The sequence below is a fragment of the Ursus arctos genome, unplaced genomic scaffold (assembly GCF_023065955.2).
Source record: "Ursus arctos isolate Adak ecotype North America unplaced genomic scaffold, UrsArc2.0 scaffold_32, whole genome shotgun sequence".
Lineage (NCBI taxonomy): Eukaryota > Metazoa > Chordata > Mammalia > Carnivora > Ursidae > Ursus > Ursus arctos.
The window spans coordinates 23,528,133-23,546,699 of record NW_026623008.1 but is presented as its reverse complement, the minus strand read 5'-3'; the positions used below and the strand labels follow the sequence as shown (position 1 = coordinate 23,546,699).

Here is an 18,567-nt window from a genome sequence, read left to right as displayed (position 1 = left end):
CTTAAAATACCCGCTTGAGAAAATCTCAGGACTGTGAAAAGAATTTATTGTTTTTTCCACCAATACCTGAAAATAGGGCGCCCATCTCCCAGGCTCTGTGGGAGGGTAGGAGCCTAAGGTCAATAAGCAACAGTTAGCAAACCCAGATGGGTTTCAGAAGGACAAATCCCCCTTTCTCACATTTTGTAATTTTTCACTTCCCTGCCTCTTCTAAGCCCCCTTTCTCTGGCCCCTCTATTCTTCCATCCTTCCTTTATTTTTTATTTTATTTTTTTAAAAGAGTTTATTTATTTATTTGACAGACAGCCAGCCAGCGAGAGAGGGAACACAAGCAGGGGGAGTGGGAGAGGAAGAAGCAGGCTCATAGCGGAGGAGCCTGATGTGGGGCTCGATCCCAGAACGCTGGGATCACGCCCTGAGCCGAAGGCAGACGCTTAACGACTGCGCCACCCAGGCACCCCCCATCCTCCCTTTAAAATGCCCAGTTAACCCTGTAGAAATCGAAGTTGAATTCAGTGCACACTTTTCCCTGTTATGATAGTATATTATTGATTAAAATCTGTACTTGTCACTTTAACTAGTGTCCACTTTATCTTTGACTCGTTACCCAAATTGGTTCCTACTGACAATGACAACCTGCAATGACACTGTTTTAGTTTACAACTCATCACCTCTCACTTCTAAACCATTAAATCTTTGAGGGCAAGAATCCACGGCACAGTGCACACCACACACATACTCTTCAAATGTTCCATCCAACATCTTAAAAACTTCAGTTTCCCAAAGGATCCAAAGTGGTTTACAACAAATTCAACAACAACAACAAAAAAATACAAAACCAAAGATCTGAAATAGGAATATGCCAATTTGTATAGGAGACAGAAAGATGAGGGGCAGGGGCACCTAGGTGGCTCAGCTAGTTAAGCATCTGACTCTTGATTCTGGCTCAGGTCATGATCTCAGGGTCATGAGATTGAGCCCCACATCCGGCTCCATGTTCAGCATGGAGTCTGCTTGTCCCTCTTCCTGTGCTCCTCACCCCCCTTCCGCTCACACTCTCTCAATCGCAAATAAATAAAATCTTAAAAAAAAAAGGAAAGATATAGATAGATAAGATAGCAAGATAAGAATCAATTATTAAAATTGAGTTGCATTTTGGGGCAACTGGGTGGCTCAGCTGGTTAAGTGTCTGCCTTCAGCTCAGGTCATGATCTCAGGGTCCTGGGATCAAGCCCCACACTAGGCTCCCTGCTCAGTGGGCAGTCTACTTCTCCCTCTGCCTCTCCCTCCACCTCGTGCTTACTCCCACACACGTGCTCTCTCAAATAAATGAAATCTGAAAAAAACCCAAACAAACTGAGTTGCATTTTGACATATTAGCTGCCTGGCAGCCAAAACAAAGCAATGAGCGAACACTTAACATAATTTTCATTATCCACGATGGTACTTTTTTTTTAAATAAAAGATTTATTTATTTGAGAGAGAGAGAATCTCAAGTAGACTCCTCACTGAGCACGGAGCCCGCTCCCAAGACCCCGAGATCACGATCTGAACCGAAATCAAAAGTTAGATGCCCAAGCAACTGAGCCATCCAGGTGTTCCTGTGATGGTGCCTTTTGAAGCACAAAAGTTTTAAGTTTTGACTAGGTCCATCTCATCTTTTTCCTTTTTGTTTGGTTGTGCTGATGTTGTACCTAAGAAACTACTGTCTAACTGAAGGTCATGAAGATCTACTCCGTTTTCTTAAGAGTTTTACCGTTTTAGCCTTTTACATTTACCTCTGATCCTCTGAGTTAATTTTGTATATGTGTAAGGTTTGGGAGGGTGAGTGTCCAACTTTGTTCTTTTGTAAATGGATACCTATTCTTTTTAGGCATTATATATAATACCTAGCACATGAGGATAATAAAAACAAAACCAGTGATCCACCTAAGTCCCTTTTTAATGGATTTATCTTTAATTGTGATGCCTTCAAAGTTAATGATTTTTATGATTAAATCAGTCTATTCAATCAACAAACTGTTGCAGTATACAAGTTCCTTTCCTGTGTCAAGTTTCTTAGTTCTGTGTCTTGCTAGGAGACCTCTGTCAGGCTCCAAGGCAGGCAAGGACCAAGATTCTTCTGCCGAGAAAATCACACATCTGGTTCTCACTGCTAGATGTGAAGCAGTCTTCTCGAGTTCAGCCCAGAATGCTTTCCAAAGTCTCTATCCATGGTCAAAAGGTTTTATCTAAATCCAGAGTAAAGGCCAAGATATACCTTTTGAAAGATCTTTGAAATATCCCAAAGTCAATGTCTAACCTCTATGAGGGTTAATTCCAATTTCAAAGGTAATAATTTAGTAATGATTTGCTTAGCTTTTAAGGCTAACCTCATATAGAACCCCCATTTTAGAGGTAGGGAGACCAAGGCATAGCATGCAGAAGGACCCAGCTAATTATTATTATTAACATTTATGATTTTTTTGTAATTTATTTATCTTTTTTTTTTTTTGAAGATTTTTAAATTTTATTTGTCAGGGGGAGAGAGAGAGGGCGCACAAGCAGGGGGAGCTGCAGAGGGAGAGGGAGAAGCAGGCTCCTGGCTGAGCAGGGAGACTGATGTGGGATTTGATTCCAGAATCCTGGGATCACTACCCAAGCCTAAGGCAGACGCTTAACCAACTGAGCCACCAGGCACCCCATGGACCCAGCTCATCAAATGGGTCTAATCCAGGTATTTCTAAAAGCCAATGCTCTCTCCATGACTCCATACACCTTACTTAACAGCATAGTAGCCACAAAGGGACTCCCTTGTTATTTTCTGGACAGAATGTCAATGTTCCTTCTACTACCCTAAACATCCCTCAAATGAGGTGTGATCCAGTTCTTGCCAGGAATGGGGAATACAAATATTAGAGGACTACACTGATAGGAACAGAAGTAGAAAATTGTAGGGACTGGCAGGTGGTTAGGCAATCATTTGAAGGCTGTCTGCCACTTCAAAGGAAAAACAAAAACAGCCATTTCAGTTAATCCTCCTTGTTTTAGAAGTGCCCCACCCCATGTGCCCGTGTTTGTGTGTGTAGAAGGAAGTCACTGGCGGCGGTGGCAGCAGCTACACTGATGATACCAAGGTGAGGGAAATACGATGAGCTGAGACAAATGTCATTTAAGTCTGGTGTAGGGCTTGAAAATGCTTTTAAAAAATGTTCAACATTATGGGGGTGCCTGGGTGGCTCAGTTGGTTAAGTGACTGCCTTTGGCTCAGGTCATGATCCTGGAGTCCCAGGATCGAGTCCCACATGGGGCTCCTTGCTCAGCAGGAAGTCTGCTTGTCTCTCTGACCCTCCCCCCTCTCATGCTCACTCTCTCTCATTCTCTCTCTCTCAAATAAAATCTTAAAAATAAATAAGTAAATAAAATCTTTAAAAATAAAATAAACAAATCTTTAAAAAAGTTCAACATTATGTAAATGGCAGAATATCCTCAAGGGTTTGCATCAGAAAGGAACAGCGAGGCTAAGAGAAGGCAGCTGTGCTAGATGGACCACCAAGAGGCACGCTAGAGACAGTGTGGTACTGGTGAAGGGTGCTACAAGGCTGGATAATCTGATTTCTGGTCTTGCTACTTAATAAATGTACAACCTTGGGTGTCACTTACCTGTATCTTGATTTTCCTACCCATACCCTGTCTCATACCTCAGAGTTATGATGAAAATAAATGAGAATATACACAAAAGTACTTTAGGATTAGGTTTGGTAACAGCTTTCCAAACTTCTGGAATTTCTCCCCTAGCTTCATGACCAGAAAATACTGCAAACAGGAAAACAGTACCTGAAACAGGTAAGACAGCATTAAGGCTCTCAGGGTGTTATCTGCCAGCCTGTCAGAAATGCTAGTCACCAAGACAATGGGAGAGGCTCTTCTATGGGACAACTGGGTCAGTCCACAATGGGGCCATAATAAGGCTACTCCTATTCTGGCAGATCCTCACAAGAGTGGGCTGAGCAGTGATCACTCTAGGAAACAAAGCTGAATCTATAAACTAGGTGGTCTGGCTAAAAGACCATGTGGAAAAACTGTATCTGCACACACAACCATGTATTCAAAGCTCAAGGTCTAAGTGAATTATGGCACACTGAAGTACTGAATCAATCAGACGTTGATAGTCCCAGAGACTAGTTCTCTAATGCTAATTCTCCCGTAGATTTACTAGTTCTTTTGGCCCTTGAGTCTATATGCAAGTGCAATGGTCAGACCCAGGGGTGGGAAGTAAGGGTTAGTGAGAAACACAGGACAGGACTAGGACAGCTATAGTCCAAACAATTTCTCCAAAAGAAAATTTCCAACTATCCTTTGTAGACTGTGCAGAATCTGGCAGCTCTCACCTTCTTAGGGACAACCCATTGCCACTATGACTAGGTACTTACAAGGAACTAAGATGAATTAAAGTAGAGAAATCAAAGAGCCCAACTTCCATTTAAGCCAGCCCCAAAATATTCACTGATCATCTTCTAAGCACTCACACTGTTCAAGGAATCAAGAAAAAAATAGGAGCACATGGCTGGTTCAGTTGGTAAAGTGTGCAACTCTTGATCTTGGGGTTATAGGTGTGAGCCCCACATTGGGTGTAGAGATTACTTAAAAATAAAATCTTGGGGTGGCTGGGTGGCTCAGTCGGTTAAGTGCCTTCAGCTTGGGTCATGATCCTAGGGTCCTGGGATCGAGCCTCACATGGGACTCCAGCCCCAAACTGGGCTCCCTGCTCAGTGGGGAGCCTGCTTCTCTCTCTCCCTCTGCTGCTCCCCCTGTTTGTGCTGTCAAATAAAGAAATAAAATCAGACTGATGATTCACTGAACTCTACCTCTAGACCAGTAATACATATACGTTAAACTGAATTTAAAATAAAATCTTTATATTATATCTATATTCCTATATATCTGTATATCTATATATCTATCTCTATTAAATAATCATCTCCAAACTGACTCAAATTGACAAGGGATTTATTACTCATTTAAAAAAATGTGTGTGCCAGGCACTGTGTAAAGGTTTCTGCCTTTAGGAAGTTTTACAACTTACTTCACTCTCATAGCATTAAGAATATAAAAGACAATGAATCTAAGTGTTTAATGAGTTCAGAAGGACTGAGAACTATCTGTCCTGAGTGTAAGCTCTACAGGGGTCTTTGGAGGCTAGATGGTTAATATTTCTTTTTTATTTTCTTAAGATTTTATTTATTTATTTGTGAGAGAACACACCAGAGAGAAAGAGTGAGAATGTGCAAGCACAAGCAGCAGGGGAGAGGGCGAGAGACAGAGAGAGAGAGAGAGAGAAGCAGAGCAGGGAGCCTGATACAGGGCTCAATCCCAGGACCCTGGGATCATGACCTGAGCCGAAGGCAGACCATTAACCAACTGAGCCACCCAGGCACCGCACTAAATGGTTAATTTTTCCAAACGTAATAGGGGTGGGGAGGGAGAGCAGTTCGCCAGGAGCAAAGATTAGGAGATTATAAAGCCCAAGGTTGGTTTGAGGAACAAGAACAGTTTGGTTAGGTATAAAAACAAAGGTCCACAGCAAAACGTCCCTGAGATGTAAAAGTGAACTGCTGGCTAGTTGGCCTCTATTCTGCAGCACTACGCTGCTCCATCCCTAGTCCTTGAAGGAGGAGGGTTCTGCATTGTCTGTCTGTAGGTTGGACTACACAAATCTCTCTGATTAGCTCTTTGTTTTAACTTTTAGTAATCTGAGAAAGGGCTTTTCCAAGAGCCCTTCCGACAAATTAAAACCAGAGATTTCTCTAACCTGTATGTATTAATGCAAAAAGAAGGAGCCAATTTTGGGAGGCAGTCTTCTGAGGCTCCATATACAAAGGGCCCAGACAAAATGTGGGAGGAGCACCAGACTGAGAGGCCACACAAAGAGAATCCTTTCTGCCCTCAGAAGGCATGCTGTGGACAGACATCCCATGTTGCCCCCTCAAACCCTATTAACTCCTTGCACAATGATGTAGTGAGAAAGGGCACCAAAGAGGCAGGTGGTTGGGCTCCAATCCCAATGGCATAACCACTACCTTTGAGTCTTTACTTGCATTAGCTATAAAATGAGCATAATAAACTTTACAGCCCTGCAGGACTGAGGAAGCAATATGACGGTGTCTAGGACCTCAGTGCTGAATCAATGGTATTTTCTTTTTCTTCTGGGCTCCTATTCTGAAAGGCCTCAATTCCCCATGAGGGCAATTTCTAGGAAGTTAGGGTCAAAGAGGACAGCTATATTTTCTTGCTCTCTGTAACAGGTGCTTTTTCTTTTTCTTTTTCCTAACACTATTGCTCCTTCCTCTTAATCTTTACCCTTCTAGTCCATCTTCGCTTCCTCCAAAGCTAGGCCAGCATTTTAAAAAAGGGCCTGTTCTTGGGGTGCGTGGGTGGCTCAGCCAGCTGAGCGTCCAACTGTTGGTTTCTGCTCAGGTAGTGATCTCCTGGGTCACGAGAGCAGGCCCTGTGTTGGCCTCCCGCTCAGCGGGGAATCTGCTTAAGAGATTCTCTCCCTCAGGAGCAGGGCGCCTGGTGGCTCAGACAGTTAAGAGATTCTCTCCCTCTGCCACTCCCCCCAGTCTCTCTCTCTCAAATAAATAAATAAATCTTTAAAAAGGGGGGGGGGCTGTTCTCTACCATTTACCCCACCCCAAAATAAGCAATTCCAATCATGTCTTGTTAGACAATTACTGCCTCTTTGGAAGATGGTGATAACTTTCAAATCTACACCTGCCGTCCACACTTAATACCCAAGGGGTTCCTTCCACCCATATCCCAGAAACATCTCTCTCTCTTTTTTAAGTAGGCTCCCCACCCAGTGTGGAGTCCAATGCAGGACTTGAACCTAAGACCTGAGCTGAGATCAAAAGTCAGACGCCTAAGTGACTGAGCCCTCCAGGCACCCCCAGAAACATCTTTTTAAAAAGCATGTTAAAATTTAAGTTGTCACCTTTTCCATAAACCTGCTCCTTATACATTTCTTTTAATTCACAATCCACAATCCCTTATTTGAAATTTTGAAATCAGAAGAGCTCTGAAAATAAGATATTTAGTAAATACAGCTTCAAAACACATTCAGCAAAACTCCAAAACATGAGACAACAGCCTTTATTTATCCCACTTAATGGTTTGCTACAAAATATTAGTAATACGTGACTACATAGGACTCTACCCCAGACTCTGTTGGAGGTGCTATCCAACTCTCACGTACCATAATGCCTTTCTGAAGTATCTGGCATAAATGGTTTCTTAAAGGTATGCATTCTCAATGGGGGAAATACTGCACCCAAAAGGGTAAAACTGGTTCACAGGAAGTGGGGGGACTTAGATATTACAATAGTATGTGGTGCTCCAAAGCTCAACATTATCAATAAAATCTTATTTCTTAGTATTTAATTTCTCTCATTGGGTTCTCTTGAGTATTAGATGAGCAGTACCAACACTGATTTTATGGAAGGCAGACAGTAGGTATGCAAGATCTGTACTACAAAGTTATGGTGAACAGATGGCCACGACTGGGGGACTTTCTCTTAACTGACCACTGGATCTCAAAGTCATACAAGTGGCTTGCGTATGACTATTATGCCTTACAGATGTTATTTATGTTTTATCCTCGGTGCTTTTGTGTATGACAAGGGTTTTTTGGAAATTAGAAGTTTATATTTTATTATTTAATTCCACAAACTAAACTTTGTCATGATTAGTTATGCCAAGTATTGAAAAGAAAAATGTCAACAATATCTAAAAGAATATCTAAAAGCTAGTTAAGTCTAAGTTTTTTCATATTAAGCAGTTGAAAAGTTCACTAAAAATAACTTTAAGAAAGTGATTTTTTTCTATTGGAAAATGAACCGCTTTGAATGATTTTTAAATTTTTTATTACATTAGTTATTTATAAATGTTAATTTGCATATGCAATTTGATACATTATCATTCACATAAGTAAATAAATTACATTAAAAGTTACTCAGCAAATACAGCTACAAAACTTAGTTAAATGCAAACAGCTTTTAAAACTAAAATTTTTGTCTCATTATTCTTAACCTTACATTGAATAAAAAGCAAGCTTTATGTCTACTCTTTTTATGTATAAAGCATAGATATACTACTGTACATAAAGAGTATTATCTCTGTGTTAAAATTTCATGGGAGGGATCCATCAGGAAAAAAAATGTCTAGAAGGGATCCTTAGGAGGGTGATAATGAAAGAAAAGTTGAGAAAATACCGATACAAGGAATTAGGGGTCTATACCAACATCTTAGCTTTTCAAGCCAGAAACTTGAGAGTTACTCTTGACAACTTTCCCCTATCCCCACACCCAATCAATCAATACCAGTTTTATTTCCTAATTATTTTTGCACTCTTTTTCTCCATTCCTATTGCCAACTGCCCTAACTCAGGTCTTCATGATTTCTTGTGTAGACTTTATAAGAGCCCCATTAACCTCTTCTTTCTCCATATACTCCAAACTTCTTCAAACGGTTTTCCTCTCCTCGCTCATTCCTTAGCCCACTCCAATTTGCTTGCATGCCATCAAAACTGTTTTTGTAAAAGCAACTGATCAGGCATGATGTTAATTCAACCAACCTTTTTTTTTTTAAATGCTTGATTTCAGGTTTTGTTTTTTTTTAAGATTTTATTTATTTATTTGACACAAAGAGAGACAGCCAGCAAGAGAGGGAACACAAGCAGGGGGAGTGGGAGAGGAAGAAGCAGGCTCCTGTGGAGCAGGGAGCTTAATGCGGGGCTCGATCCCAGAACCCCGGGATCACACCCTGAGCCGAAAGCAAACGCTTAATGACTGAGCCACCCAGGCGCCCCAACAACCAACCTTTTTTTAGTCCACGTTTTGCTGGTCCTCTTAGCAGCACTCAACCCTGACAACCGTTTCCTTCTTGAAACACTCTTTTTCCTTGGTTTTTGACACATCACTGTTTTCTTCTGCCAATTCTGGCTGCTGATCCCCTTCTTGCATATTAAAGCTGATGCGCCTTGGGGTTCTCTTTTTGAACCCATCTCCCATGATACATCAGTGATTCCATGGTTTTAGTTACCATATACAGATAAATAGATGATCAAACATTTATCCCTATCCCCAGACCTCACTCTTGGAGCTTCACACTTTTATATCCAATTGCTTTTTGGACATCTTCCCCTAGAGGTCAGACACACACCTCAAAATGTCAAAATTTAAATTTATCTCTGTTAATAGCATTACTACCCACTCTGCTACTTAAGGCAAGAGGTCTAGGAGTCATGCTTAATTCCCCCACATGCCCCATCAGCCTCCAGGTGAAATTAACAACCAAGTCCTGCTAATTCAAATTCCTAACTCTTTTATTCCCTACCATTACCACCTTAATCGTCATCATCATCTCTTGCCAGGACTACTGCATTACTTAAGAACCAACCACTTAAAGAACCTCCTAGTTGGAATCTTACTGCAGCCTAATTCATCCTCCTAGCGCTGTCCAAGTGATATAAATAAGTAAATAAATTTGATCGTATCACTTCTGAGATTAAAACTCTTCAATGGCATTTCACTATCATCAGGATAAAGTCCAAATATCATTCCCCCCATGCTACCAATCCATTTAATCTACCAATCTTTTGCTTCTGAAATAATCATTCCCACCTTGCCACTGACAATTCTTATTCCATAGGTCAGATCTCACTTAGCTTAAAGGCCTTCACTGATTTCCCTGGGCTAGGGTGGACCCCCTTACTATATGCGTCTGCAGCATTCTGGACTGCCTCATCCAAATATTTACCAGTTTTCACTGGTCTCCAAAGTGTGGGACACAAGATTAACCAGGAGGTAGGAAGAAAAACACACATGCTAATATACTAATATATGTATTAGTAAGGATTACCTTTATCATAGGTGTATATATACATATAAGCCTGTTAATACCGGTAATGTGGCAATGTTTATCTGTTGGTCACATGGCCAAGTTTTCCTGAAGGAAGACTGGAAGTTATACCAAGAAGGTGAGGATACAAGTTCATTCACATTTAAGATACTGCCTCATAATGTAGTTTGGGTGCCTAGTTAAGCGGATTTACAAGCTATCCTGGTGTTTTGTTTTGTTTTAAGATTTCATTTATTTATTTGACACAGAGAGAGAGGGAGAGAAAGCACAAACGGGGGGGGGGGGGTTGGCATGCAGAGGGAGAAGCAAGCTCCCTGCTCAGCAGGGAGCCCAATGTGGGGCTTGATCCCAGGACCCTGGGATTATGACCTGAGCTGAACGCAGATGCTTAACGAACTGAGACACCCAGGAGCCCCTCTCTTGTGCATCTTACTCCAAAAGCATATTATGCTTAAAAAGAATAACTACTGGGATGCCTGGTGGCTCAGCCGGTTAAGCATCTGCCTTTGGTTCAGGTCATGATCCCAAGTCCTGGGACTGAGTCCCGTATGGGGCTCCCTGCTCAGTGGAGAGCCTGCTTCTCCCTCTGCCTGCTGCTCCCCCGCTTGTGCTCTGTCTCTCTCTCTCTCTCTCTGACAAATAAACAAAATCTTAAAAAAAAGAAAAAGAATACCTACTAAATACATAATGCTATCATGATCAGCAAGAGTTTAAAAATGTGTCATCATCCTTTTTAAAAAAGATATATGTATTTTGACAGAGAGAGCGCGCGCCCACGAGCACACAGGCAGGAGGGGCAGAGGGAGAGAGGATCCCAAGCAGACTCCACACTTAGCACAGAGTCTAACGTGGGGCTCGATCTCCTGACCCTGAGATCATGACCTGAGCCAAAAGCCAAAACCGAGTTGGACGCCCAACCCATCACTCGACTGAGGAGCAACTGTCTTCTTCCTTTTAAAATGCTTTTTAAAAAATACATAAACTAATAAATATTTTATAAAATACATAGAATATTTTCTAATATTTTACGAGACAGGCAGTTCTTGGTCTATATCTCAAATATCCAAATATTAGGTTGGCTTAAGGTTTTTAGATTTCTTTTTTTAAAGCAGGCTCGATGCCCACCATAGAGCCCAACATGGGGCCTCAACTCAGGATGATGAGATTGAGACCCGAGCTGAGATGGAGCTGAGTTGGAGCCTTAACCCACTAAGCCACTCAGGTGCCCCAAGGTTTTAAATTTTAAGAGTTAACTTGTAATATTTACAAATGTTTAATCCAATAATATCATGAAAATCTGGATTTACAACTTCAAGGGGAGAGGGACTGTGGAAAGGAATGGGAAATTATGCAATAAGGCAATGCTAGACCTCCAGTCCCCCATGGCAACAATTGGCTAGAGCTGCACAGACCACATGGAGCTCTGTAGATGGCCTGCCAGTCTCCATGTGGTTGATTACCCATTAGAATTCAAAACTCTGAAACTTCACCAGAAAGACAGATTTTTGTCTGTTTTGTTCACCACTGTATTTCTAGGACCTAGAGCAGAATAGTCCCTGTACATGCTAGGTATTCAATAAACATTTGCTAAAACTGATGAATAACCGTTGCCTGCCTGGCCTCTAAAAGTATGTTTCTGACAAGTTTTCATAATATGTTACTGCCTTCCCCTCAAAGACAAACTATTTAATAATCTATTTTTAGCATAGGGCCTGAAACATAGTAAGTCCTTTATTTATTTACTAAGTGACTAAAAGCAATTACTGTTAAGTATTTACTACCTAATAATAAACACCATGCTAAAATGGTTTACATGCATTTGCTCACTGAATCCCCCTAACACTCCTTTGAGGTAGATATTATCCATATATATCTGTATACAGATACATATGGTAAATATTATCCATATATATCCATATCTGTATCTAATCTATATATAGGTAGATATATATCTATATATCTATATAGAGATAGATATTATCCATATATATAGATACATATGGGTATATGGATCCATATATATATTATTTATTTTATTTATTCATTCATTTATTTATTTAAAAATAATTTTATTTATTTATTTGAGAGACAGAGAGAGCACAAGCAGGGGGAGAGGTGGAGGGAGAGGGAGAAGACAACTCCCCGCTGAGCAGGGAGTTCGCCTTGGGGCTCCATCCTAGAACCCTGAGATCATGCCCCAAACCGAAGGCAGTCACCTAACTGATTAAGCCACTCAGGTGCCCCGATACTATCCCTATTTTAGAGATGAGAACTATAAGGCTGTGGAGATTAAATTACTGGTTGAAGAACAAATTATATTACAGATTTTTTTTTTTTTAAAGATTTTATTTATTTGAGAGTGAGAGAACATGAGGGGGAGGGGTCAGAGGGAGAAGCAGTGGGAGCTCGATCCTGGGACTCTGGGATCATAACCTGAGCCGAAGGCAGACCATTAACCTACTGAGCCACCCAGGTGCCCCTATATTACAGATTAAGTAACTGGAACACAAGAAAGAATACGAAATGGGCTATATGAAAGCCAAGAACAAAGTGCTACAGAATTCAGGACAGTTCACTTACAGCTTGGAAGGCATAAAGTATTTGAGAATTCATGAAGGAGGAAGCATTTAAATTAGACCTTGAAAATCAGGCAAGATTTCCATAGGAAAAGATGGGTGGGGAAGGGATTGTTACCTTCTTGACAGTAATACAAAGGAGGTAGTCTGAGTGGAACGCGGGATATGTAGATAAATCTTTCAATAGAATAAGATTAGTAAAATCATTAGGAAGGCCTCGAATACCACACTGCATGGGTGATGACTTCATCCTGTAGATACTAAGTCCATGAAGGTTCCTAAACTAAGGAGTAGTGACACGATCAAATGGGTGTTTTAGCAACATTGCTATAGCAAGAATTACAACAGTGGTACAGGAAGCTATAGAAGAGATGTGGAGAGCTTCTAAAATAATACCTTTACAATTTACACTTTTTGGTATCTAGTACTTCACTGAATCTTCATTTATATTAATAAACAGTGTTACCCAGGGGCTCATGGGTGGCTCAATTGTTAAGCGTCTGCCTTCAGCTGGGGTCATGGTACCAGGGTCCTCCAATAGAGCCCCGAATCGGGCTCCCTGCTCGGCGGGAAGCCTGCTTCTCCCTCTGCCACTCCCCCTGCTTGTGTTCCCTCTCTCGCTGTGTCTCTCTCTGTCAAATAATAAAGTCTTTTAAAAAAATTATGTTACCCATATTTTCACTTTTTAAGATTTATTTATCATTTTGAGAGAGAATACGTAAGCACGTGCCTGCAGGGGGTGAGGGGACAGAGAGAGAAGTTTTAAGCTCAGCGTGGAGTCTGATGCGGGGCTTGATCTGATGACCTAAAGATCATGACCTGAGCTGAAACCAAGAGTCGGATGTCCGACCAACTGTGCCACCCCCGCACCCTTATTCACATTTTCACTTTGAGTGGCCTGAGATTCGGTAAGGTTAAAGAGCACAAAATTAATACTCTTTGTGAGTCTCTGCTGTGAGAAAAACCTACACAAAGCAATTTAGAAGTAACATGATCACAGTTTTCAACTGCCAACTCAGAAGGGAAGAAAAGAGTGAGGAACCAAAGATGGATAGATGCCCTAGTGTCTGGGCCAATGGTTCTACCATTTATAAAAATTCAGGAAAAGTGGGCCAGGAAAGGGGAGTGAGTTTGATGCTTGTGGGGCACTTAGATGGGGACTGATGATTAGGGGCCTGCCCTGCAAGTAGCTGTTATACATGTGTGGGTAAGCGACGCTGGAGGGAAACTAAAAGAGATGGGCTAAGTTACTTCTTGACCAGGAAGTGTTCTCAGTTAGAAAGGTTTTGTTATTTGCAGCCAAAAAACAAACTAGAAGTGGCCGTCAGTATCCTAGTTAAACCAACAGATAAGACAGTTCCAAAGCTGCCTAGTTCAGTGGCTCAAAAACATCAAGAAAATATCAGATTCTTCCCATCTTCTCTACTCTCACCCTTAGAACTGCCTGCTCTTATTTATAAATTCTGCCTCATGACCCCAGCATTACTAATGCCAGTTTCAGAGACAGAAAAGGGCTCTTTCCTTTCCAGAGACAAAAGACAGCCCTTAATAGCCCATATATTGGTTAGAACCATACTACCTGAGTAAGTGGTTCTATTCACTAGCTCTGACCTTGCACAAGTTACTGAACTTTATGCTTCAGTTTTCCTCAACTAGAACATAAGAATCTGAGAAGTAAAGGAGTTAGTATTATAGTACTTAGTGCCTAGCACGTAACAAGTTCTATTTAAGTGCTATTATTACAGCTTGCCCATCTCTCTCTCTCTCTTTTTTTTTTTTTTTTTTTGGAGGCTCTCATACTTTGGTGATACCCAAGTTAAAACAGAAGCTGGCAAACAAATAATAAAATAAAACTTGGCAAGTCTCTTTTAAATAAGGAAGTCTTTTCCAGAAGTCCCCCAGGCTTCCCTTCCTGTGTAATTAGCCAGAGCTGCATCACATACCCAAGCCTAAATCAATCACTGCCTAGGGAGATAGAATTACAATGATTGGTTTATAGTTTATATTAATCAAGACCTATCCCTGGGGCTGGGGAGGGGCTGCCAGATTCTTGGTTAGCAAGATGGCAGGAATGGGTGATAAAACAACCAGTGTCTGCCAAGGCTGAGTCTCAAGAGACTGGGGTCTCTGTTAGGGTCGGTCAGAGTAAGTAACTTCCAGAGCTGTAAGCATCACCCCCACAGGCTCCTAATAACAGTGAAATCACTACAGAAGTCTGTTAAAGCTAATGAAGTTTGGCACAGGACAAACAGTATAGGAGGATATTAGCCAGCGCGTGAGTAGAGCACACCCGAGAGGCAGTGAAATACAGTAGGTTCTAGATTCATGGAGGTGTGGTGAGGGCTGTGTTAGTATCCCCAGAACACAAAGGGCCTACATCACCACACTTGGATGAGTCACCTAATCTTCTCAAAGCCTCAGTTTACTCATTTATGAATGGAGATAACCCAAACTACCTTGGATTCCATGTTAGGATGAAATGTATCCTTATTTTCACTCACATTGTATGTATGAGGATCAGCCAAAAAACACAAATGCCAATAGCTGGACATTGAGAAAGACCAAGCGGGACAGGGGAGAGGTACCTAAAACGGGGTTGGAGAGAAAAAGGGAGGCCACCTGACTCTAGACTAAAAATCCCCTTCAGGACCCTGGTCAGGCTTTGTTGCTCCATATAAGAACTTTCATTTCAAAGTCTACCAGAAAAGGACCAATTTTACTTCACACCTTAACTCTTCTAAGAGGTTTTGTACAGCAAAATGGGTAAGGATCTCACTTCTGGCTTTGCTGCTTACTAGCTGTGTTATCTTCTCTGAGGCAGTTTCCTAATCTATAAACTTATTTCACAGAGCTTAATAAACTTAACATTAGCTTCTTCTCTTTGAGGCACCAGTGTTTCTAAAATTGAAAGCCAACAGAAAATCTGTAACATGAAAGTCCCCTAAATCTTCCATTGATACATAAAGCTGCAGTTACAAAGATTAGCCTATCAGGCTTGACAGCAGATTCTGGCAACCAGAATGCTCCAGGGAAAGGAATGCTGTTGAAGGTAGAAAAGAATCTGTTCTGATGCTTATGGAGCCCTTACTAGGCTCTAAACACTGTTATCTTAGTCCTCAAACATCTTGATAACACTCCCTTTCCCCTCCTTCTAGAGATGAGGAAAAGGAAGAATCGGAAAGGCAAATAACATTTATTGTGGACTGTGCTAGATGCTTTCTACTGCATTTGATATTTACGAGACTTCTCTGGATGAGAGAGCTAGAAAGTGGCAGGCAGGATTATAATACCAGATCTGATTCTAAAGTCACTGCCTTGCAGCTCAAGGGAATAATTTACGTTTCCTCGGGATCACGGTTCTTAAAAAACTCAATCCCAGAATCTCATTTAGCTCTCCCCTCCACACACAATAGTTGGGGTTAGAAATTCACTCTGGAGTTTTTCAGTTTCATTCAGACTAAAGATTTCAAAAAAACCACCTTTACAACTTTGCCTAGGGTTAAAAGCTTTCTTCCCCCCTTTCCAGCCCAACCACTAGGTGGCCAAGCCATAAAGAACTGCAGCTATACACTAGGGCTCTGGAGGGATCACCCTGATTTTGCCACTAACTGTGTGACCTTGGGTAAGTTATTTTACCTCTCTCTAAGTCTCAGTTTCCTTACCTGTAAAACTGGGGTATCAGTTGTATCTGTCTCATTAGGTTGTGCATATTAAGTAAAACGTGACATGTAAAGCAGTCAGAACAATGCCCACGCGTAGGAAGAGCTCAGCAAGATAAACAGTTTTTAATGCTTAAGAGGAAATAGCTCTTCACTGATGGTTCTGTCCCTAGTCCAAAGACTTCGCCATCGTATTCCCTCGGAGCACAGGCCTCACCAGCCAGAGTCCCTTCGGAGAGAGCAACAGGTCGCTCCTTTTCTGCTAACCAGGGCCAGGCCCACACCTGACATCCCCAATCTACTACATACGGCCCCGAGGTCTTGGCCTGTGGTTTTCAACTACTAGGCTGTCACTCTGAGTCCCACCGAACCACCCCATTTCCGCCCGTGCCTCGGGAAGTTCTGTCGGCCTTCAGCGGCCCGGGCTGCTTACGGCATGGCTGCCCCTGGTTACGGGCCCGGAGCCGGCTCGCCTGGCGTTCCCTCACCAGAGGACTCTACTCGCGACGTAGGCAGGATTTCCCTTGAGTTCAGAGGAGCCCCCGAATCCAGTCAAGATGCGCGTCGGTCAAACACACGCCTGGAGAGGGCTCCCTCAACGCCGCCCTGGCCTGCCGCCGGGAGCCCGTCCCCCAGCCCCGGTCTCGGCGCAGGCCGGAGGAGCGGCCCCTTTCCAGCCCCCGGGAACGCGTGGGCTCCGGCCCTGGGCCACCACGTGGGGGCTCCAGGCGTGGCAAGGTGCTCCCGGAACCAGCCCCCGAAGACTGCTCCCGCAAGGGCCCTAGCCCGGCCCCAAACTGGCCTGAGCGGCTCTCCCGGCCTGGCTTCTCCCCTCAAACCTATTTGGAGAGGCCTCAGACATCTTCTGCAGACAGGAAACAGGCTCCCGATAGACCCCAAGCCCCGGGACTGCCTCAGCTCGAGTCCCCAGTTGCCTGGCTTCCTTACTCACCCATCGCGGCTCCGCTCGCTCGTACTTGGCGGCGGCAGCGGCGGCGGCGGCAGCTTCAGCGGTAGCTTCAGCAGACAATATGGCGGATCTGCAGGACGGCAGCCCGAAACGGACAAACAACTTAACATTCAACCCGGGGAAGAAACGCGCTCTCCGCCCCACAGCCTAGTTTACAGGGAGGAGCGCGTTTAAAGAGACCGCAGCAACTAAAGGCGGGGAATAGGGGTGGAATATAAGAGGAGTAGTGAAGAAAGACTAGGAGGGGATACTTACTAAAGAAAGCCAAGTGTGCTTAGGAATTCTCAGCTTTTTCTGCTATTCCCTCTTTTATAGTGGGGTCTCCTCCCCTAGAAAATTTTTCTCCTTTCGTAGTTAAAGCCAATCATAGACCCTGAGCCAGATATGAATAAGAAATCCTCTGGAGAGGGGTAAGAGATTTGCTTGAGGATATGGAGATAAGGAAATGAAGAATTTAAAAGTTAACCCGATTACAACCTTATTGGGAGATAGGACGTGGAAAAATAATGAGACTGGTTCAGGGCTTTATAGTTGACCGTGCGATTTCGTCCCCCACCCCCACCCCCAGCAAGCTGAGGGCAGGGGTAGGTTCTGTATGTTCACCACATCTCCAGCACCTGGCACAGGATCTGGCACATGGTATGTGCTCCATAAGTAATTCTTTAGTGAATAAGCAACAAATGAAGAGGCCTGTGACTTCCACAAAGGGAGGAATGATCTCCCTTTTTAGAGATGAGGAAATTGAGGCTAAGCATTCATGTGCCTTTTGTAATCATGGAATTTATGGTTGGTACACTTCAGATCTCCCTTTTTGCATAATGACAGGTCAGTCCTGGTCCCCCACCTCAAAAAACAGGAGAAGGGTATGTCTTCAAGTCACTAGTCAAACAGGAAATTGTCTTTTGGAAGAAGAATGAGGGACCTGGGTTTCCAGGTTCTGTGGCAACGGATTGCCTCCCCTAGCTGTGTGTCTGGCCTGTGCCTGGCCCATTAAGGGAACCGAGTCAAAAAGCCAACTCTGGAATGCAGGGTCAAGAAACGGAGCATTATCTTTCTCTTCCTACTGCCTCTGCTCAAGGTCAGCCCTCTTTATTTTCTCCTGGTCTATTTTGCCGGCTCCTCACTAGTCTCCCACCTCCAGGCTCACCAATTGCACACACTGTCTTTTTCAAGCAGAGACCTTGTCAGGTTGTTCCTCTGCTTAGCAACTTCTGTCTGCCCACCCTTAGGTAATGCCCAGACATTTCAATCTGACACACAGGCTGGTCCTTATTCACCTCTTGGGCTACTCCCCACCAGGCAACCCAGGGTCCATCCATATTTGGGGAACCCCCTTTCCCCAAGTATGCTATCTTCTTTTCTGCCTTTACGTATGCTGTTTCCTCTGCTTGGAACACAATGTCCTCCCTTCCCCCTTGACCATGGGGTAAACAAATTTACTTTCAATACCCAATTCAACTTTCCC

At 42.9% G+C, this 18,567-nt stretch overlaps 1 protein-coding gene across 1 annotated transcript in view; it reads right to left on the bottom strand.

Moving 5' to 3' along the window:
- The window catches only part of KPNA6 (karyopherin subunit alpha 6), a 55,934-nt gene extending 38,720 nt beyond the window's left edge, over positions 1–17,214 (bottom strand). Inside the window, exon 1 of the mRNA XM_026516810.4 lies at positions 17,085–17,214. Within this exon, the coding sequence (XP_026372595.1) occupies positions 17,085–17,088 (4 nt within the window). The 5' untranslated portion in view covers positions 17,089–17,214. The remainder of the gene's footprint in view (positions 1–17,084) is intronic.
- Between the last annotated feature and the right edge of the window lie 1,353 nt (positions 17,215–18,567).